The sequence below is a fragment of the Lutjanus erythropterus genome, chromosome 13 (genome assembly GCF_056507025.1).
Source record: "Lutjanus erythropterus isolate fLutEry1 chromosome 13, fLutEry1.hap2, whole genome shotgun sequence".
Taxonomy (NCBI): Eukaryota; Metazoa; Chordata; class Actinopteri; order Lutjaniformes; family Lutjanidae; genus Lutjanus; species Lutjanus erythropterus.
Genome location: NC_139329.1, coordinates 20,860,261 through 20,884,545, shown reverse-complemented (window position 1 = coordinate 20,884,545; position 24,285 = coordinate 20,860,261). Strand labels below are relative to the sequence as shown.

General features: G+C 37.9%; 1 protein-coding gene across 1 annotated transcript in view; it reads right to left on the bottom strand.

The window, feature by feature from the left end:
- Positions 1–24,285, bottom strand: part of LOC146316500 (solute carrier family 23 member 2) — a 54,848-nt gene that overhangs the window by 17,187 nt on the left and 13,376 nt on the right. Inside the window, exons 3-7 of the mRNA XM_084734073.1 lie at positions 14,048–14,205; positions 11,726–11,909; positions 9,549–9,730; positions 4,012–4,129; positions 749–905 (exon numbers count right to left, since the gene is read on the bottom strand). Coding sequence (XP_084590199.1) covers positions 749–905; positions 4,012–4,129; positions 9,549–9,730; positions 11,726–11,909; positions 14,048–14,205 — 799 coding nt within the window. The remainder of the gene's footprint in view (positions 1–748; positions 906–4,011; positions 4,130–9,548; positions 9,731–11,725; positions 11,910–14,047; positions 14,206–24,285) is intronic.

Here is a 24,285-nt window from a genome sequence, read left to right as displayed (position 1 = left end):
ATTTATGAATAAAAAACTGATATTGAACTGACCCTGCAAGTGATACAGATATGTGGACATGTGCATCCAATACTTGCCAGAACAAAGAAGATGCACTGAGATATATCATTGTTGCACTGAACTACTAAAATGATTATAGATTTTGAGAATCAATCCAAAGGTTGGAGAGTTTTCTTATAGCAACACGTGTTCCTAGAAACGAATGAACAGATGTTCCAAAAAATCATGCAGAAGTGGTTTCCAGTTAAGTCATAGCCAGCTGGCTGTTCACAAGACTTCTTGCCCCAGTGTTGTAATGAAAATCTGCCATTTATTATCTCATCATCATCATCATTCCATTTTATATCAGATAATAGGAGATTTCTCTAAGCAATTAAAACAAAAGCTAGAGAAAATAAAGATAAATTGCTCTAGGATGATCAGTCATATTTTTGGCAGATCATTAAAGAACAACCCGCAGGTAAAATACAGAATACACCTCTTTTTGCATTTGGTCTGAAAGTCTGTCAAAAATGAAATTATGTTTGAATGATGAATGTACAGTTGAAAAACAAATACAATGCAGCAGTCAGACGCTGACATTTTATGAAATAAATAAATGAAATGAAATTATACTAAATTAGATTAAATTGAATTTAAAAACAAAAGTAATATCACGGTAGATATCATCACAGCTTGGTACGATATTGAGACATTTGTTTTATTGAGCAATGATGATATTCAATATATTGTATATGTTTACACTTACCTGGGTAAGGCACATGGAACCACGGGGAGTTTTTCACAGCGTTCAGGTTGATGTCAGTCCTGGCTGAGAAGCCGTACTCGTTGGACTTTGAAGGAAGGACGTCAAAGATGGTCAGTAAGAAGCAGACCAGCCAGGCGCCACACATCCCGAACAAAGCCTAGAATTTGTTATCAGATAGGGATTGTCTCAGTACAAATATTAAATACATACACAAACCTTCTTCACTGATCTTTAAGCAGACTCAGTAAGGCCCAGTGACTGACGCAGTGTACACTGCGTGTTTTAAAGAATTTGAAGCCACTGAGTATTTTACTCAATTTCATACCTTGCCTCATATTGCATATAAACCCCACAATACCTGTCAGTTAATGATTTTTATAAAAGGCAACATTAGTATTAAAAATATAAAAATCAGCCCATCCCTAAATGCAACCACAGCTGTTGGTTAAGAATCTTCCAGAGCACACGTTTCTGCATGGGAACTCCTTTACTGAATCATTTACATCTACAGTATGTAAGAAAATGTTTCCACATGTCCAATGCTGGATTATGAACACAATCCAGTTTAATGATGAATTTCATTACTGTGCTTTATTTTATCACTTCCATTAAATTTCATCCTGCATGTTTCTCTGTACAACATGCATTGCTCTTTTGATTGCATTTATATAGGGATTATGTGGGAGCAAGGAGTTGCACACAAGAATGCCTTTATTATATGCAGGTGTCCTGGAAGACAGTCAAATAGTAGCCCGAGGGCAGCAACGACATGCCTAGTAAATAGTGTTGCTATGATTTGCTTGATTTCTGCTTTGAAGTGATCCCAATACAACTGGAAAATAAACTGAGTCAGATCCATAAAAAACATATTTATTTATTCTACAAATTATACATCCAGTGTGCCAGAATACAGTATTCCATGCATTATATGGCCACATAATGATGAACAGGAATTTGTGTACTATTTGATGTTGTTGACTAATCTCATGCAGGTGGGCTCCTCATATACTGCTATGTAATCCTCAGCTTCATTCACTCACGCTACAAAATGCCGTATTTTATGCCTTGCATGGTTTATTTTGATGATGGTACATAAATGCTAATGAATACCTACAAAGATTTAACCTTGTTTACTGTAAGATCAAGAGACCTTAGGGCAGATTGTTAGTTTCTTTAGGTTTGCACAGGATGTAAGTCCCATTTAGTTTCATTCTTTTTAATCCTTATTTATTAGGGTAGCATTCCATTAGCATGTATATCCTCTTTACTCACCATTATTCTAAACCTCTTAGGAGTAATAAATTCACACTGCGGAGCTTCAAAGCATAGCAGAACAACCTCAAGGCTCCCGCCAACACACTTGTTTTGGTTGGACATAAAGAAATATGTTATCCTTATTGATCAAAAATATATGTCTCTCTTTGCACAGTGTGAATAACTTTTGCATGAAAAACAGAGTATGTATCTGCTGACTGACAGCAACCTGGAGAGGGTTGTGGCTGTGTTTATCAGCTCTCATGCTGACATGGTATGTAACTGCATGACTGTGAAGAGGGGCAGATGTTAAAAAGAACATTTATGCTCAACTAAGCCCCATCCTTAGATAAATGAAGGTTTTAAAACATTCTCTGTGTTGGCCCCCCACCACAGGCAGTCACTACCTGACAGATAATAACTGTCATCAAGTCATAGTTGATGGGCTTAGAAGGGGCTCATCCCACAAAAAAGGGGGGTGGGGGGGTCATCAATTTGCATGATTTATCTCTGATTTATCTCTTTGCACCCAGGTGAAAATAAGCACATGACTGCTATTTACCTATTCATATGGAGCCCCCGTTAGTTTAGCTACAGCGTTCAAGTCCCATCCTGAGAGACTAGGGTTTGAGCCTAGTGTGAAATTTGAAAACCATGCTAACTTTCAGACAAAGGTTAGATAGGACAATTAAGCCTCTGTGATGCAGGTGTAAATAACTAATGTGGCTATTTACATCCAGAATGCAAATACCATTATTAGCTATGGACACCTGGGCGCTTGTCTCTGCCTTGGTAGGCTATATACATCAGACATTGGCTATTCCACCCAGGGTGCAAATAACCAGATTGTGTATTCAACCCCAGCTGCAAATAGCATTTTTTTTTAACCTTTGAGTAACCGGATGAGTCCCACTGAGATTTAGAATCTCTTTTTTATGGGAGACCTGGAAAGACAGTCAGCAGCAAAACCACAAAATTACAAGGGAGACAAAATACAACTAACAAGCCTTGAAATTTGCATTAATCGTTGTTTAGTCAGTGCTAATTCTGTGGAACAAGTTCCATTCAGCAGTTACTGGGGACATTCTTCTTACTGGTGTATAACATGACACTAACAGTACTGGCACAGAGCCTCCAGGAAGGTAAATTAGAACACTTACATTTCATAAAACAGATGCTGACTGATGGAGAACATATGTAGGTAATTACATATCTTCTGCAACTCACCTTACTGGTGGCGTCCCGCACAGTTCAATTTTAGGTTCAACTTTATTCTCTATTTATATGCTTCCACTCAGCCAAATCATCCAGCAATGATGACATAACATAATGATCATCTTTTAAACTACATCTCTGAAGCCCATTTTATAGGCTTGCTATTATTTGATGTTGTCTTTTTAATCTTTTTATCTTTTCATTTTATTAATTTATATTACCTGTTTTCTTGCCCCATCTCTTTTATTATTCTGTCTTCAATCTGCATTTTTGTCTTTTGCTTTATGTTTTAATTTTACATCAGTTTTATCTTAACTTTGTCTTGCTTTTGTTTGGCCTCACTGTTTGAATTTCTCTTGTTATATTGACTCCTGGGTGTCCTGCTCTAGTTTTGTCCGTCACTTTGTGAACTGCATTTAGAACAAGTGCAATCTAAATAAAGTTCTTGTTATTATTATTATTATTCATCCATCCATTTTCTGTAACCGCTTACTCCCGAAGGGTCACGGGGGCTGGAGCCTATCCCAGCTGACATTGGGCGAGAGGTGGGGTACACCCTTGACAAGTTGCCAGTTCATCACAGGGCTGACACATGCTGGTTAAATTTTATGACGTCTTGATACTGGATTTTTTTTTCTCAGTGTATTTTCAGTAAATGTATAGATTTGAAGTGAGACAATGAGGTTATAAACATGTTTTATGGTCCATAGACCCTAACATAAAGACTTTGATGGTCTTTTCCATGTTAGAGGACAAGGAGAATGTATGAGACCTGGATAATGTTGGCAACTCACAGAGAAGAGCTTGAAGAGCGGATACTGGAAAACCTTCCACTTCTTGTCCTTGTAAGCAATCATTGGAACATCGACTTTGCTGAGATACTGAGAGAACAAGAGGATCAGACAGACCGTGCTGTGGGAAAAACAGAAGACAAGACAAAATATGTCAGTCGTTTCCCCCAAGGCCTAGCCCTCACTCACAGCTACTTGTGTAATTGTGCTTAAGCATGGCATGCTTCCATAAATCACAGTCAGGGGGAGGTCAGAGCAAGTGTACACATGTCATTGTACACAGCAGGCATGCCCACATGATACTAGTCACTGTGGAAAGGATTATGGGTAAGTAACAGCAAAAGTGTGGTGAAAGTGGCTGTTCGAACATTGTAAAATACTCTACTTTGTTCCCTGCCTTTGAATGGCATTTCATGCTGTGCATGAAAACACTGCACGCTGTGCAAGAAATACTTTTCAGGACCAGTGCAAGAGTCATGATGCATGTGATTTCAGTGGGAAAATCTGCAGCCCAGCAAACACTACCAGACAAAGTTATGAGAAATAATAAAGGCTTATTCAATTTAGGAGAAAAGAATGACTTCCCTTCTGTATCTCTCAGCTCTTCTCTGTTCCACATAAAGTCACTCAAATCTGATTTAGGCATTTATATTGAAACACTCATCCAGATTTGATTCAAAATCTATCTAAAATCTTAATTGATCTTGTACGAACGACCAGGACATGTTTTTCTGTGGTTAGGGGAGAAAGTTGCAGGAGGTGGCGATGTGATATCTGGGAGAGAAATCAACAGGTGTATCATCCCTTCGTACGTTTATCACCTGTGACTGTCAGGAGCTGTCAGTGCTCTGAGCTCTGTTGCAGTGTTTTCAACATAAAATCCCTCCCTTATTTAGACTAATATATTATAATCATTACATCTATATAATTAGTAGAGGTGCACAGAGGTTAAATACTCAGTGTGTTTTCCTTCATTAAATCACCTGAAAATGACACCAGAATGTAGTATAACCACACAGACCTCTACACACACCAGACAGGTTTTTTTTTTAACAAAGGAGTCATCTGGTTACCAGGGCTCATAAAAACTTCCCAAACAGTCTATTTTAGTAAAAGTATCTCATGTTTTATCTTTAAAACTCATTGCAGTACAGATGTTAAAATATGTGACCAGGTACAAGGTGAGATTCACTATAATTATTGTTAAAACAGCGTCGGTCTGATGTGACAATCACCGGATGTAAGCGCAGGCAGGTCTTTCAGCAGCATTTCTGCCTGATGTACCACCAATGGTGCCACTGTGTCGGCTGCAGGTCACAAGGCGGGAGCCACCAGTCATTTCAGCTTATTCATTTTTCAAAATTTCTATAAATGCTTTAACTAGCTGATACTGCCCCTGTCTGCAGATTTGTGGTGATTTGTGTTCATGTCTTGACACTTGCGAACCATCCAGACACTGCAAAATATTTAATTAAGGGTGCAATTCCTGTTTTGCACCCTTGCAGAACCGGGCATGCAGAGATGCTTTGTATGAGTATCTGTTCAAACAACACAATTATCTTTCTCTATATCAGATTAAGAAGTCACTTTAATATCAACAAATGTATTTGGCAATGCAATTGTTTTGCTTTTAAAGCATCAAGTTCATTTAATATTGCCATCAATCATTCTGTACTTTTCATCTCTCTTATCTCTCGCTCTCTTTTATTTTTATTTTGAAATGAAGTTTACAGAACCCAGTCAACCCACCTTTAACTGAGGGATATTGTGCAATATGAAACTGAAAAAAAATGTAATGAATTGAAAGGTTCTATTTTATATTGGAAATATGAATTCTTCATGAAGAATTACAAAAAAATCAGTTGCGGGGAAATAATCTTAACTGCAGTGATGCTGCATTCACCATTCTTGATATGTTTCCGTTACTGCCGTTCACACATATATATTTATATTATATTAGAATAGTTAAGCACATGTACTAAAATAAAAGTAAAAAAGTAAACATTACTGCATTACATCTTGTAAATGATTTTTTCCTGAATAATGATGAGCAACTTGTTTCCATTCCATTATTTGTGCTTTCCTAATAACATGTTTGGGTGCATCTCAAATAATTAATATATTACTATTTTGTGATACAAAGAAATGTGATGTCATAAATTTAACATTTAGCATTTCAAAAATAGAGTCAGACTGACATTAATGTGTCTTCTACATTTAAATTAAGCTTAAAAGTGTTTATGTCAACATATATTTTTGGCTGCTCATATTGGTCATGTTTTAGAAATAGATTTCTTCATTTTGCCTACACTTTGTCTTGTGTCAGACTGGCGGAGTCTCAGCATTTTTTGTGTACTGGGGGAGTTGAATTACAACCACAAGATGTTTGTGTGTCTGCTACTGTAAGCTGCTGGATATCCTGGATGGAGACTGCTGCGGGGGGGCAGGGCACTGAGGCTAAGAAGGATATGACTGATTACCATCCATATATGGCACCAGGAGGTGGATGTGCTGAACCTTTTAAAACCCACAAGGATCACTCTATGTAATGACTTTAGTCTACATTATCTGGAGATGGCGGCGGTAAATGAAGACAGATTTCATGGGGTTGGACAGGGTAGGAGCAAAGGTAAATTAATGGGGAGTTGATGTTGAACAGTGAGTTGCAGAAGCAGTACTTGTGGAGATTAGGCAGATTTAAAGAGTGGACATGACTGCTTTGATAGAGACACAAAGAGGTCAGGAAACCGGCAAAATAATACAGACATTGGGCTGCACATAAACATGACAATTAGATTGTTTTGAAATGCATTATTGTAGTGTATGGGACTTCTGTACTGTATTTCTATAGAAGTGTGTAGTTGCTACATTGCAATGTTCAGTAAATCCACTTTAATCTTATTATATCAATCAAGTATTGCAATTTTATCATTACTCATTATCTCATGCAGTACAGTGCAAATACACAATAGTTTGTCCACAATACAGTTCAACAGCACCACAAACCACAGCCTTCAAAACGACCAAAGTATTTACATAAATTCTTCTTCAAAAAAAAAAAAAAAAAAATTGTAACATTCATGAAAGTAATATTTATTTTCATGCAATAAATCACTGTTTATGCCAAGGGTGTCAAATGTATGCCCACTGCATGCCTTTGCAAATTGGAGCAAATTGCCATCATTAATTCCAGATCAGAATGTAGTTGTATGAAAAAAACAAGGAATACTTATGATGGTCAAATTCAAAAATATTGAACATTGTGCAAAATATTGCCAAAATACATAAATGTTTTGGGTATTTGCAGATCCTCTGAAAATTGCAATGCATGTGGAATGACAGTATACTGACTGAATGTGGAAAAACTCAAATATTGTTTATTTTTCCTCTGTCATCTAAATGAAAATGGTTCATTAATTGTGAATGTTTCCAATATGTATTTGTACTTCTTCACACTGAATGAGGGAAATTTATGATATCATTTTACTGGTTGGATCCACTTGAGATCAAATTGGATTGTATGTGGCCCCTGAACTAAAATGAGTTTGACCCCCCTGGTTTATGCTGTTTCATTATATGTGAGGTGAAATGGGTGAAGTATAACTGCTGTCTCTATTTTGATGGCAGTTTATGCAGAGAGAAGTAGAAAACAGTTTGGTTGTAGCTCCACTTCAAACATTACTCTGTGCTGTTTCCAGTGCTCATTATTAGAAGGTAGGTCAGCTCACTTTATATGAATTAATTATTTATGTTCCCCTTGAGTGTACATGTTAAACATAACTCCATTCTCTATGCACTTGTTTTATGGTAGGGACATCATTTAAAACATTAGTAACACCATCACTAAGACTATTTTCTGATTCACTTTGATGTATTCAGCACACGTGTCACGTGTTTGTCTGTAACATCATTAACTAACCTGTGCTGAAGTGCAGAGCCGGCTGGCCCATTAGGCAATATAGACAAATGCTAAGGGTGCCGTGGCCTCCAGGGGGTGCTACAAAATCGGGAAAAAATTCACCTTCTAATTATATTAAAACTAGTTATTAGTATTAATTCTTAAAATGGAAAAGCTAACATAGATTAAAATGTAAAGCACTGCCCAATATATATTACTACAAATGATAATACCAAATAAGTCCCCCTCTCCTCCTCCTCCTCCTCCTCCTCCTCCTCCGGCTCATCGGTACCTGCTCGCTCTCAGTGGGGGGAGGGGCGAATTTATTGATGTGACCCCAGAGAACTTTGTAAACATGTCAAAACGACTTAAACTGTCCGGAGCACAGGGAAGAAAAAAAGAAAAGAAGAGGAAGAAAAACGGGAGAAAGAAAGAGGTGAAGTAAAGATACAGTAATGAAATGAAGCATCAGTTGTACTGCGTCAGTTATTTAGCACAGTGTACTGTTAAGTTGATAACTCGCTTCTGAGCGATTAGCCTCAACATGGTATGTTAATCAGTAAATAACCAGTTTTATCTTTCTGTAGCTGGGCAGCATGGAGGGGTCTTAAAGACAATGGTAAAAACAATGCTATTCAATTTATTTTGTAAGCGCGTGTAAATCGCTGAAGGAGGGGGCTGCCATATAAAATCTCACCTAGGGCGCCACATTGGGTAGGGCCGGTGTTGGTGAAGTGTTTGCTACAGATTTACACAGCAGCAAATTATTTTGGTCATGGGCCCCTTGGCTACTCTTTGTGTGGGGCCCCCTTACTCATAATGCTTTACCAGAGAGCATGCTGGTCTCTGCATGTAGGCCCACATGCATACACTCAGGCACTAGCATACTCTTTCACTGAGGCAGCCTTTACTCTACGACAGCAATACTGCACAGAAAAGTGCATCTGTAAGGTGCTAACAGCTTTTAGCTTTCTATTCAAGCACCACACTACCTTATGAACCAGGCCAGATGATGTGGCCAGCAGATGCTTCATTTCTGAAATGTTTTATGGACCAAAAGGGGTAACGGTTTTTGTAAAGTAAGTTAAATAGTTTGGCCAAACTGAGCAACATGTTTTACAAAAGCTGAGGTGGACTTGTCCCCTCCGTTCCCCTTGGGATCGGTGCCAAAGACTACTGTGGCTGCGAAACTCATGAAAAACATGAAAGGCCAAATCTAGAGCGTGTTGGCAGTTGAGCAGTGTTTGGTTTGTCTGTCCTTGGGCTACTGTACAAAAACATGAAACATACTATATTATACATCATACTGCACTTCTTCTATAGTCTACCAGTGAATTGTAAATTTCACACATTGGATCATTAACTACACAGTACAACAGGTGTTAAACTGTTAAGCTTCATTTTTGACCCGATATTAAATGGACTTGATGCTTTGAAGGCACAACTGTATTGCCAATGAATATTAGGTAATCAAACATTTTTCTGGTATAAACCACACCAACTTCTGGTCTTCTGTCCAAATGCAGATACAGACAAAGATGTTGGTTGAACAGATACACATACAGATAATGACATCTCAGTGCACCTGTGATGTGTTCAAATCCTTTGTGCAATGCGCTAGTATAAAACGCCATCCACTCACAGAGCAGCTATTCCCCAGTGACCTCCACACTTCTTTCCAGCTTCAATGAACAGCGACAAGCCAATGAGGTTGATGGTGGGAGCGATGGCCAGCGGGCCGATGTATTTCAGCACGAGACCCACCAGCCCTGAGAAACCCAGGAAGATCTGGAGCAGAGAGGACACAAGGATGGCTCCCTGGATCTGTGGACAGCAAAGCAAGAGGGACACAACTGAGAGCATAAGCTATGTTTTAAAGAAGCGTTCTTTGTAAGACTAAGGGAAAAAGGGTTCTACTCTTTTTGGAAGAAAGAGTAAGCTCTTTTTTTTTTTTTTTTACCATAGTACACCCTACACCTAAGTATGTCTAGATAAGATCCTTGGAATATGAAAAAGGTTCTTTCTGGAACCCCTGGAGTGTGTTCTAGATGAAACCCCTAGAATAGAAAGACATTATTAATAGATCTCCCCTGATCTCTTGCTCCCAGACAGACACCTTATACAGAACACCCTCTCTGGGGATTCCAGGTAGAACCCTTACGCCATAGAAGGGTTCTTTCCAAGCAGAACTTTAATGGAATGTTCTGCCAGGAACCAAAAAGGGTTTGAATGTAATCTGAAGAACCCTTTATGGTTCTAGTTTTCGAGGAGCATACTCAACTGTGCATCACATCACATCTTTAAACTCGTCTTAAAGAAAAAGTAATTTGAATGCTTTTCTGTATTATTATTATTATTATTATTATTATTATTATTATTTTTATTATTATTATAGAGATATTTGGAAAACAGGGTGAATTCACAGTTTAGAGAAAATGATATGTTAATTGAACTTGAGTTGAGTCTATACATACTAAGACTCAACTCAGTTCAATGAGTTGAGTCTTAAATTACAACAAAAGCAGAAAAAAGCTGTGAAAAAAGCTTGAGCACTCCACATGTGTTGCCCAGCATCGCCAGACTGATTCACAAATGCAAGAGCAAATGAAAACATTAGCTCAACATGTTTGTCTGGTTTCAAAGCAAACAGAAAAACCTGTTTAACCATCATAAATGAACCATGATAGATAGATTTATGACACTCAGCCCAGTGTTTTTGTCGTTTTAATAATCGCACGCTATGTGGTCATTAAAATTGTGCAGTTGTAAGTTTTATCAAACAGATTTTTATTTCTGAGGGCATATGAAAGTGGTAAAACATACCCCTCCACAGACACCTGCAGGGCTGTCACACTTCATAAATCTCTCCAACTGAAGGGTGTAGTAACTGTACAACCAGTCCCCCTTTAGAAGTTCCTCTTTTGAAACGTACATCTGTGACTGATGTATATGTGCTTAACACGTCAAATTAAATTAAATTAAAACTGGCTGAATCCACTTTAACATCAAAAGAGCTCAATTATTCAACATCTTATATGGAAGCTGGCTAGATACTGCATTCTTACAGTGAAAATAATATACAGTTTATGACTGACTAAAGAGTCTTTGGATTATTGATTACATATTATTACTACAGTTTTTAAAAAAACTAAGTTGCAGAATAAATTTTATGTGAGCTTTCTGGATGTACACATCAAGGCTATGGAATTTAGTAGGGACATTAGGGATTACTGAATAATCTCGAGCGATATTCAAAAAAATCAAATAAAAATAATTCAAATATAACCACTGCGTTCTGTCAGGGTCTTGTTAAGTTAGTGAAATTTAGTGTCTGTGCTAAGGCACAAAGCTTTGAAGGATTGCATGCTCCCCATCATTATGCCTCACTTTGGTTTGATCCACTGCCCCTATAGCCACATCTTTTTTTTTTTTTTAGCCAAAATATTCAATATATAAATTAAGTGACTAGTGACAAATCTAGTCAGTTATTCAGGCCAGAAGGGGGAACGAGAGAAACATACTCCAATCTATTATTTTGTCATTTCTTCCCACACTGTAATCTTAGTCAGCACTCCTCTGGCAGCAGCACAACTTCTCTCTGTCTCCCCTCGCACCATCCACATATAGAGACAAGAATAATCTTATGAACCGTATGACTGTTTCTATGGGAATACAAATATTGAGGTGTGACAAAAATGGTACAGGTCTTTATTTTTCCCTTTAAATCAATTACCACTGTTAAGGTAAGTGATTGGATTCCCTGTCAGGACACTTAAGGTGCTTAGAATCATCTTTGGCTCAGGAGAATATTTTCCATACCTCACGCATTCGTGACATCCAGATTTCATCAGAATTTTCCATTTGCAGTGGACTGGTGCCGTTCTGAAGCTGCATGGACAGCGTCACGGGTGCTTTTTGGGCCGGACACTGCCACTTGGGCAGAGCGAGAATGGCCAGGGTCGGAGTGATGAAGCTGAAGGTCCCACCCTGGAGGATTGGTAACCTGCAAGTCAGTGAGGTGATGGGATTAAAGGTCAGAGGTCACTGGGCCAAATGATGTCAGGTCTCTGTGGATTAATATGACCTGGATCTGCTCAAAACATGCCTGAAGGGAGAGCTAGGAATTTTAATGAGCAGGTTGCTTTTCTCTCAGACTGGTCAGTCCAGTCAGGCAGCAAAACAATACAATGTTAGTGCTTTTTGAGTGGACTTAAGGTCCCAGGACTCATTTTGAAGACTTTTCTCAGCAAGGATTTCACAAATGATGCTACAGGAGGACCCCAAGTTAAAACCAGCTCAAAATGTTCACATGATATTACACAATGGCAGAATTTAATCATAATAGTTTTAGAAACTGTCACAGACCAACATCATGCAAGAATTTAGGTTCTAATTTAACAAAAGGATGCAACTTTGGTCACATACAGCAGCGATTTCCATCCTTTAGGGCTGGTGACCCCTCAACTTTCACCGCAGCAAAAATCACCCCTGCAGAACATTTTAGCAACATTTACTTCATTCTGACCTGTCACGTTCTCTGCATGTGCATTTTATTCTCTTGCAGTTTTAATTTCTCATCATAAATACATGTTGTTTTTCATGTAGAATTCTGAGATGACTACTCATATTTTGATTAAAGAGCTAGGCCTAAGAGGTTAAAAAACTGAACTGAATCTGAGGGGACTGTACTTTCTAAACTTAAACTTTGTAACTTTTTTTTTTTTAAAAAACCTTAGTCTTACAAAGAGCCAACATGTTTCAACAGTGGCTTTGCATGAAATATTGTGGAGTGTGCATGTATTGTTTTTGTATTGTATTCGGGCTTCTCTCACAAGAGTGTCAAACATTTCTGTCAACATTTTTTTGCATCAATTTGAGCCTCTTCTGCATCAATTCATATTGAGAATGTCTTAAAGGAAAACACAAAAGGTGAAAATTCTAAATATGTTATATAATGCAGAAGAGCTAACAGATCACCCTAAAAATTTGCTGCTACTTTCATGCTACTTTCTGAAATCTGCACCTATGTTTTCTTTTCTTTTGTTGTGTTGCAGCATATGTATTTCTATGCACTTTTGTCCGTACGTGTTTGTTTTTATCCCTATAGTCTCTTGTTTCACAAAGCCCTTCATACCACAGTTCGGAAAGGTCCAATACAAATAAAGATTAACTTCCTTATTATTCAATGTCAGAGTGTTTGCTGGGATCCCATTTTTGTTCCTTTAAGCTTTTGCCAAACTGTGTAGGTGGAGAACTCAAACAAAAGCATTAGCTATTTGCTCAGTATTACTGTTACAGCAGTGCTAAGGGGGCAGGAGAGTGTGTGTGTGGAGTCCTGTATATACTGTATGTGTGGGAGGCAGCTGCACTGTGGTAAAGTAGATTGATGCATCAGTTTCACAAGGATTTTCCTATCAAAGTGCCAAACTACTCACAGGATTTCATATGCCTATTATAGAAAGAAAACCAAGAATTAGGCTACAAATACTCTGGAGATGATAAGGCTTTAAGGGGAAACTATTTCAAAACTTATCCTGAAAGGTAAATCTCATTTTCACTGCATCACATGGGGTCTGGCGGCAGACTGACTGACAGTTTAACTCCCCGTGAAACACCACAGAGGTCTCTGCATGAGGTGAGTTGTAAATAGTGCTGCTGGAAATAAAGCTCAGCGCTGCTTTGGCTACATATGAAGCTAATGAAACCATCAAAGGACCACTGCAAGGAGGCAGTGTATGTAAGGCAAGTGTTTTCAGACATTATATGTCACCTAATCCTCAATAAAGTAAGATTTTAGCAGTTCTTCTTCCTCATCGTCAGGGTGTGTAAAACATTTAGGGCAAAGGTGTGTCAGACGGGAAACATATGAGAGTTTCTTCCACCTTTTAAACGAGGGCATTCCCTCAGGTTGTACCTGGTGTAAATCTTAAATTCGACTGACAGCACCTTAAAATGTGAACATACACACACAAGCACACACAGATCAGTGAATACCATTCCTCAGAGAGTTGGAGTACCTACAGTTCTCACGTAAGCAGGACGTTTTTCACACACGTGTGAGATGTGACAACTTCTACGTACTCCATCAATATCTCTGTGTGGCCTGTGTGTGGTAATTCCAGGAGAATAAGGGGGTGTTACCTGGTGCCGACAGCTGTCTGCAGTAGTGTACATAATCCCGACACAAAGAATATGGTGGAGATGAGCTGGCTTTTGGCCACGTTGTTGTCTTTTATACAGAGGGGCTCAGCCAGGATCAGTGGGACTGCGATGATGCCACCGAACGCAAGGATGTAATGCTGTGGAGAAAGTGGAGACATTTAAGGACTCTTTGAAGGGGTAAAAATGTTTTCCTTCACACCAATTTCATCTTAGATTCTTGGTTTCCTCTGAACATGGCTAGTCTTTATTTTAACATGTTAATTGTGACATTTATTTTCAGAATAAAGACATTTATTTGAATTGCTTGCTGTTGCAAAGGAGGTGTTCCAAAAATCTCACTTTGCAAGGAATAAGAAATAAGAGAAATAAGAAACTAAAAAACCTGCAATATGTATCTAAATTAGTTATTACAAGATAACAAAACAAAAAAAAGGAATGTATCTTTCATGTGAAATTCAGAGTAATACAAATAAGTTGCTGCAGAGATTCTGTTTTGGACAATCCAGCATAATAACCCCCCCAAATCTGACTTTTTGGCAAATAAGTGAGCTGCACTAAAATAGCCATGCCATCCATACCATCACTGTCAAATATTGTAAACCCTCACAAAAGAAGAAAGCAACACTGTGAGTGTTTTTTTATATATTCATGTTTAAAATGTAGCAGTAAGAAAGCAAAAAAAAAAGAGCCAATCAAATGACATCGGTATAGTAAGAATATGTTTTAATGGGGTTTAGGTCAAAGAGCTGACACTGATGGCACAACTACATATTACTTAAAATGTTTTCTGCTTGTTAGGGGGTACTTGGCTGCAAAAATATTTCATAGGGGGTACTTTGATGAAAAAAGTTTGAGAAACACAGGTCTGAGTCGTCAGTTATACAGTAATATTGCAATGATGTACGTTTATGTTCACTTTACAAAACCTGTAGTTAAACATTCTCACAGGTCTTTAGACTAAACAAACAGCTGACAAAAGCAAAAGAAAGAAAAACAGTGAAATGTGTAAAATATAAAAAAGAATGCCTCCTAAAGGTTTAGTACTGCGCTGGATTGCATTACATTGTATGGTGTCCACTCCCTGTATCTCACACAGTGCAGAACATAAATCCTTTGCTTAGTTTTTACAAAAAAACCTCAAATATTAACCATTTGAAATTATTTTCTGTCACTGTTAAATATATTTTCTACAAGCACAGGCATGTATAAAACATGGATCATGCAATATTTTTTACTGCATCGGATATGTATGTGATGGTCTGAAGTGCACAAGTAACTTTTACACTTTTACTTTTTCTGATACAGGACTCTGCCACACTCCCCCTCAGTATTTACCCTGAAATCTCTCCTCGTAGGTTCACAAGGTCATGGATATCACCATCACCTATACTCCATCCACCTACGCCCCGAGTTCAACCACCACGGAGGCCATCAGCCACACCACTAGCTACTACAGTCTCGAACAGTACGATGGCAGCTGATATCAGTCTTGGCAGCAACTAGGACACCCTGGGCCTCTGCTGCTGTACCAGAACCCATATTCATAAATTATCCTATATCAAGCTGAGCCCCTGGGAGAGAATGATCTTCTCAAATACAATAACCACAGTGCAAAGACAAAGATCAGATAAGTGGGTCACGGTAAAATTCTCCAAACCTATGCATTTGATTCACATTCCCTGTAAGCCAAGTATTTTGGGTCCTGCTCCAACGAACCTAAAACTATCCCTATTCAGTCCAGGAACCACTGTAAAAAGTCATTTTGAATCAGTGCTTTTATTATAACCTCTTGTGAGCTTGATTTTATTTATTTTTTTCATTGAGGTATAGCTGGGCATGGAGAATAGACATGCGATTCTTATTGATTCCATCCCAGCAGTTTTCATATCTGAGTTTCAAGCAAACTAGAAACACACTGTGCAATCTTTAGGGATAAATGAAGAATTGCCCCTCTTTGACTATTACAGTCACCAAAATACTCTCCACATTTCCTTGATAGTTTTACTGAGATGCTTTCAAGATATTTCTGCTATGTTTGACACATTTGATTTGTCTCAACATGTGAAAGGGATTTTTTGAGAGAATATAGTAATACTTTATAATGTGGTCATTTATTTTATGTATTTATGCTGTAATTTGTACAAACCCAATTGCAAAAAAGTTGGAATGTTGTGTACAACACAAAAAAGAAATATCCACTCATTCTGAATTTGATGCCTGCAACATGGTCCAAAAAAAGTTAGGATGGGAGCACATTTACCACTGTGACAAATCATCTGTTATTTTAACAACACTCAGTAAGGTGGGAAGTTTGGTAGTTGAGGACACTAATTGCTAAAGGTTTGAAAGTAAAATTCCTTCCCATTCTTGCTTGATATACACCTTCACTCTACAGTCTTGTTGTACTTTGAGCTTCATGATGCACCACACATTTTCAGTAGGAGACAGGTCTGAACTGCAGGCAGGCCAGTCTAGTAACCAAACTCTTTAACTATGAAGTCATGCTGTTGTAACACATGCAGAATGTGTCTTGGTGAAATAAACAGGGATGTGTCTGAAAAAGATGCTGTATTGATGACAATATACCATACCATACCAGCTGAGAAGCCACAACATCCGTTAACAATTTCAAACAATTTGAAATGTGGACTCATCAGACCACTTTCCTACTTGCCATCAGTCCATCTCAGATGAGCTCATTCTCAGAGAAAGCTGCAGCATTTCTTTTAATGCAGTTTCTTTCATGCCTGAAGGATCAAAGGTCACGGGCATTCAGTGCTGGTTTTCAGTCCTGCTTCTTGCATGCAGAGATGTCTCTGGATTCTCTGAATCTAATGAATGATATTATGGACTATAGATGGTGAAATCACTAAATTCACTGCAGTTTTGTGTGGTGAAACGCTGGTCTTAAACTGTTGTTAAACTATTTGCCCCTGCAGTTTTCCACAAAGCGGTAAACCATGCCCCACCCTTGGTTGTGGACGAGGACGAACAAACTCTTGTTTGTTTATTTGTTGTTTGTTTGTTTGTGAACAAGCCTTTTGAGGATAACCGTGCATGATGAAAATCACCTGTTATCAGGCATCAAATTCAGAATGAGTGTCTATTTACAAAAAAAAAAAAATCTATTGGTTTGAATTTTTATATCTCATCTTTGTGCTGTATTCAATTGCATCCAAGTCAAAAAGTATTTGCAAATCATTGCATTCTGATAATCTTATTTATGTTTTACACAACATCCTAACTTTTTAGGAATTGGAGTTTATTTAACTGGAAGATGTAAGACGTATGACAGAAATAAAACTGAACTCTGCTTGATGTTGCATCATTTCCTTTATGACACAAAAAATCTATATTACTGTTACTGTTAAAAAAAAAAAAGTATATTAATGAGAATACCAAAACATTTTCACTTTGAAATAAATACATATTTATAGTCAGAACAGTGCTGAGCAATCATTTTTCTCTGAGATCATCAACAAGAACACTAATAATCTATGTATTTATTTGCTACCATTGACAGGTTAAGTAAAACTACACTTAAAATTTACCCAGAACTAGTTTCCTCCAGTAAATTAAACATATTTCATTCTTCAAGATTCAAGGAATCATACATGCTATTAACTTTTCAATGCCAAACAAAAAAGCATCACTGCAGTCCTCCAAAAGTATGACTTCTGAGTTCCCATTGATGACAAAACATTCACAGATACTGTCTACAGTCTGAAATCATTCACCTGGTGCCCTGATGTTTTGCCAACTTTAGCTAAAACTAGCTAAAACACGACTGAGCACCTTTGTGTGAGAAATAACACTCATAGTTAACAGTTCTCTCCAATCTGCTATTTTTCCCACGGCTTTGAATAGTTCAGACATTAATCCTGTACTAAAGAAGAGTTGTTAGGTAAATTAAAGGCTGCCATGCCTTTATTTTCGTTAGATTGGATTAGTGCAGTGATCTGTTCACGGGGCTTTAAAAAAAAAAAAAAAAAGTTCTTTGGAACTCTAACTTATTCAGAACACTGCTGCCAGGTTTCTGACAAAAACTAGGAAATATGACCACATTACACTCTAAAATCCTTACACTGTCTACAGTCATCTAGGGAAGTGATTTCAAAATCTTGCTGCTTGTCTACAAATCACTCTGTGGCTCTGGGCCAAAGTATATCTTTGACAGGTTTTGAATATGTGAACTTTCTAGGGCCCTTGGGACCTCTCGCCTACAGGCTGCCCCAAGTCAGATCAAAACACAGACGCAGAGTTTTGTTATCATATGACACAGACCTGGAATAACCTCCCAGATGATATTAGAAAAAGCTAAAAACGTTTCTATTTTACACTACCTATTATACCAGGTAATGACTAGGATGTACCTTTTTAATTTAGATATTAAATAGTCTTCATTATCATTATTATTGTTATTATTAACCCCGCCAGGGTTTCATGCATGTGCATGTATGTATGAGTGAATACTAGTGGACCGATCAGTCAAATTTTTTTGTGCACATTCATGACTACATGCAGAAGGACCTCTGTAATTCAGAATTTTGGAAAAACCTTGAAAAGCCTTTTTTTGTATACTTTTTTTTCATGGTCTGAGGCATTGTGTTTTCAGGTCATCCCATTCTTGTGGTCAAAGGTCAAAGTCACAGTGACCTTATATCTGTCCTGTTCTTTTGAAGGTGATATCTCAGGAACTCTTGGTTTCTTGAAACCTAGTTCAAGCTTTCACTTGGAGAAGGTCACAGTGACCTCACTGAACACATGTTTGTCCATAACTCAAGTGGAGCCACAAGGGATCAACAACTCCCTTCGTTTGAAATCTTGTTTCAGCTCATGACAACATATGTGGGGGTCATGTTAATGTTGACAGAACTTTGCAAATCTCCGGTGGTTGCATCTGGCAGTTGTGGTGGTACTGCAGTAGGTGCATCACCATCTGTTGCCTGATGGGGATCTGCTCCTTACTGAGTGCACCCGTGCCAAAATGCAGCCGTTTGGTATAAGATAAAGCAAGGCTTGACTGTCCTGCACTCTGTCCATGTGTGTGCATGTATACATTGTGGGGGTGGTGGGGGGTTGCCATTGATCCAAAAGAATTTAGACTAAGGGAAAAAATTGAAGACAGATGTTGATAGGCCTCACCTGATTTATGGGGGTATTTTTCGAACCTACAACTCCCATAAGTCAGAGGAAGATGGCTAAGGTCAGGTTCATGACAGAGGAAACTGGGAGGAGGATTCCCTCAGGAACATCATTACTTATAAGGCTTCATGCCATCTAAGAGTCTGCATATTTATACAAAATTGACAGAATCCCTTCTTTCCAGCTGTATAAACCTCAGTGAGTTTAGAAATTGAACATGGAAACTGACAAAGTGACACTCATACAGTATGAGACCAAAGGTCTGTTGGCCTGGAAAAATCTGGGTGGGGAAGAACGCGCTTGTCATGTTTTATGTGCTAATTCTCCCTTTATTTTAAGTGTGAAGCACAGCCACATTGAAAAAAAGTGTATTAAACAATATTATCATGTACCAAAACTGATTTTTGGCAGTAGTAAGAGATAAGATTTGTCCACAAATTTCCCAAAATCTACTAAATAATGAAGGGAGGCACGATTCAGAGACAGAAAGGGGCAACAGGTGTGACCTCTCATTAGAGTTCCAAAGTATATTGCTTTCCTGTTTATCAACCATAAACATACTAACCTTTGAAACCTTCAACTTTAAAACACCCTTTTCTGAGTGGAATTTTTTTGTGAATATTTTTATGTGGACTACAGTATGTTACAAGTAGTAACCCCGTGTGTGTGTGTGTGTGTGTGTGTGTGTGTGTGTGTGTGTGTGTGTGTGTGTGTGTGTGAGAGACAGTGTGTTCATAAGGTGGTCAGATGCTGGAAATAACTGCTGAGCCATCTGGAAGAATCATGATCTAAGTTAAATCAAAGACAGGGAGGAGATAACCTCTGGTAACTCTGGTAACATGCCCTGTAACACTCAGATGAGGTGGTGCCTGTTTAACAATCCTGCAAATGTATACTGTGCTATAATAACATGATATAGTGGGCATCTGTATAGAAAAAGTGTGTCAAGTAAAATGTCTGGGCTTTTGTTGTGACTCTGTTGACCCACATGACACAGACACATGTGGTCTTTTGACTTTGTTTCGGTCAATCACCTGGGAATTTACAACTCGTCGACTCTTCTTTACTGTTTAGCAGAGACACTCTTCAAAGTCCCCAATGAAACATGCCTCCCCCTGTGTTAATGAGCACTAACCTTTGTTAAGAGATCCTAAAATTGTAATTGTTGTCATCTGTATGGGTTTCATTTGGGTGTTTTTGTCATTTTGTCTTCTTTTCAAAAACAATGCAAGCACCTATAATTAAAACAAGAGCAACAACAAAAACAAGAGAACTCTGAGTATTTGGCATGGCAATGACCATTTTTTAACTTAGTGGTTGCTAACGTGGCTGGTTGCTGACCAGAAAAATCAGTATGAGTCTTTTCAGTTGAACCTCATTAAAATAACAGTGCAGTTCCAGTGATGTACAATAAGATACAATTCATCATATTTCTAAATAAAACTAGAAGAATGCACTCAGAAGAGTGCAGATCCCACCAGGCAACGGCTGGTGAAGCACTTACTGCAATGCCACTGCAAATGTCCTCACTTCACTTCACTTCATTTTATCATAATTAGCATATGAAATCTTCAGTTATGGCCAAAGATGTGTTCCGTGAGGTCATCATGACCTTGACTTTTGACCTTAGGCCACCACTGTGTTTAAGTAGGATACACCCTAACTCATCCTCGAGATGTCGTTGATGTAAAACATATAGAAGGTCGATCATTAATATTTTCTGGGAATTCAGAAAAATAACACTTTTTGAAAGCGGTACATAACCTGACTGTTAAACTCCTGGAGAATCTGTAGGACTTTTTATCAGCTCGGTAACTCTTTGGTACAGAATTGGACAGGAAGCTAAATCCCATGTCAGCCAAGAGGATATTAATATCATTATTATATTTTTAATTTTACTCTATTTTAACTTAAAACCAACCATTTTGTATTGTTTTGTTTTGTGTTTTTTTCTTTTAGACATTATTATCATCATTTTATCCTGTCCTTACTGTGTGTGTGTGTGTGTGTGTGTGTGTGTGTGTGTGTGTGTGTGTGTGTGTGTGTGTGTGTGTGTACTTGTTCGGGTATGTTTCTTAAATAATGACAATAAATAGATAAATAAATGAATGAACTGATATCACATTCACACAAATGTAATGACCTGAAAACATAAAACCTCCAGCCATAAAAACATATGAACATATAAACGTAATTTTAAAAATTAGTGTTTTCAGGGTTTTTCAAGAACTCTGAATTACAGAGGTCCTTCCAGTATAATTCGAGATTAGCTCTGGACAAGATGCAGGTCCACTCACTCACACACACACCCACATGCTCTCAGAGGAGAACCTGCCAGGGACAAAAAGGGCTGAAATAAATAATTAATTAAATTATCGATCAATGACAAATGTTCTTGATTGATCTTGATGGTGTTTGAACTACAACATGTCATCAAATAATGAAAGATGGCCATCGCAGTTTTGTTCGACCAACAGTCCAAACCTCAAAACCTTAAAAAAAGTTTTGATGGCTGGATGTCACCTTGTCCTTTTCCTGGAAAACATGGTACTGACTTTTTGGGAGTAGATGTAGTTTGTGCTCAAGTAAAAACATTGTTATGACAACAAGAGGTACACAGGGCTATAAAAATTGAAAAGTTGGGGAAAGGCAATGATCCCTGTGGAAAAAGAAGTTGTTGCAGCTGTAAAAATGATGGATCCAATGCGGAAGGGGTGAAAAGGATAATTCCCTTGGGTGGATAATTAATCCTTTTCTTCTTCATTTGTTTCACTTTCAAGGTTTCAAGGTTAAAGAACTGTGCACATTTACAAAATGATCTTTCAGTTATAACCACCGTGATGCTCTTGAGATAGCTCATACTAGGGCCCACTGTTTTTTTTTTTTTTTATATGAACATATCACACAGAAAGCTCAGTTTTTTTTTCCAAAGTTAAGGGGTCACTGAGTACAAAAAAATGCAATAATGAATAACATATAACACACATGATGAAATAATGAATAATCTATAAAACATGTCTTATATCACTGATAACTTCCTCAAGGGTATGACATGTGGAATGACTGACTGTGTTTTTCAAAGAAATGCACATGAATAATAGCAAAACTCTGACAAAAACAAGAAACCAAGCAGCCAGTAGTTGTAATTATCACAGCAGTGTTTCCACAAGCATATGTCTCATTTACTCCAGATGAAAGATATAAACAGTAAAAAGAACCACGCATTTTAAACACAGCACGCTCTTTGCAGTTCCTTTGTCTGTGTCTCAGCCCAGGGCCTTTAATGCACAAGAAAACAGAAAGTATTACACTCTAAAAATATCTAAATTGCGGAATCATGACAACAATTTATCCATTTTGCAGATCTCCCTTGTAACTAATTTTACTGCATGATTCAAATGTCATGGCTGCTCTGCTCTGAAATAAAACTCATGACCTTGTGGTCTTCTGATTTTCTTATGTAAGCTGAAGCACCAGTGGGTAAGAGTTTTTTTTTTTTTATCATCTTTTTTTTCTGTGCATTGCTCTGTATGTTCTGTGGAATAGACCTCCCTCACCCTAAATGCCCACTTATAATAAATCAAATCTGAAACAAGTTTCCTCCTCCAACATGAGATTTGGAAGTAGCTATAATTTCCTGCTGGATTACAGAATGTCAGGTTTAATGTCACAATCAAATCCCTGTGGATTACTGATTTAATGTAAGTGACAGCTGCTTAAAGAGGCATGTAGCATTTTCAACATCAAGTGCCTTAAGTCACAAAAACATTTAAAAGGCCATAACTTGTTATATGTTATGTGAGAATACCCTCCTTTTATATTTAACACTGAGAGTCACTGAATTAGATTCAGAAAAATTGCTTTTAGGGTACAAACACAGTGCTGTTCTTCTGGAGCAACAAGGCTAAATCTTTCATAATTTCTTATAAAAGCACACGGTAAAAAAAATGGCAAACCTATAATTACCTTCTCGTGGTTGTATGCCTCTGCCAACAAGGCAAGTTGCAGAAAACATTCATGTCTGTCCCAATTCAAATAATATGTGTAGTGAAGATGTTGAAGGAATTTAACAAACTGTATTAGAGGAAGAGTACTTTTTTTTTTTTTGGCAAGATTAAAGTTGTCACTATACTGACAGGTAGAATAATTACCAGTGAGAAAAATACTTTCTTCACTTAGAGACTTTTCACAGAGGAGTACAGAGGACAGCTACAGCGCTTCAAGTGTTTTTGCAGAACATTGTGATGTTATGGTGAAGCTGACATTTAACCCTCTGGACATAAAATGTCATCACCCAAGCCCCCAGAAAGAGCGCTGGGCTTTGAAGCCAATTTGACATAGCGGCCATATCATATAATGACAATGTCACGTGATGCTCTACGGCCCACACAGAATTTTCCACATAAGTTTACATTGTGGAGAAAAAAAAGAAGACAAATTACTTGTTTCAGCATCAGAATTTGATCCATTTGGTCCAATAACATTTGGAAAGTCTAGAGGAGCTGCACAATTAAATCATTTTATTTCCATTCCAAGTTAACAAGCTCGGCTGAAAGAAGTGTGCGATTGCTTTGTGAGCTGTATAATGTGGAAATTGGAAGCTGGCTTCATGCAAACCTGAGCAGCTCTCATAGGAATGAACAGAGGCTCGCCTCCAACACTGTTACTATTTCTCCTTTATACATCCATGTAATCACCTCATCATTTTATCCTATTAGATATGTGTGCAAAATTCGGTCATTTATGAGCATATTAATTCTTATAAGCATGTTTTGTACGGTTACAGTGACCCTGACCTTTGACCACCACATCAAACAAGTTCATCCTTGAGTCCAAGTGGAGGTTTGTGTCAAATTTGAAGAAATGCAGTACAGGTATTCTTGAGCTATCGCATCTGTGATAATGGGATGGACGTGAGGTCACAGTGATGTTGACATTTGACTTCTGACCTCTGAAGTCTGATCAATCCTCGAGTTCAAGTGGACGCTTGAGCCACATTTGAAGAAATTCCATCAAGGTGTTTGTGAGGTACCACGTTCACAAGAATTGGATGGCCAGATGGACAAATCGAA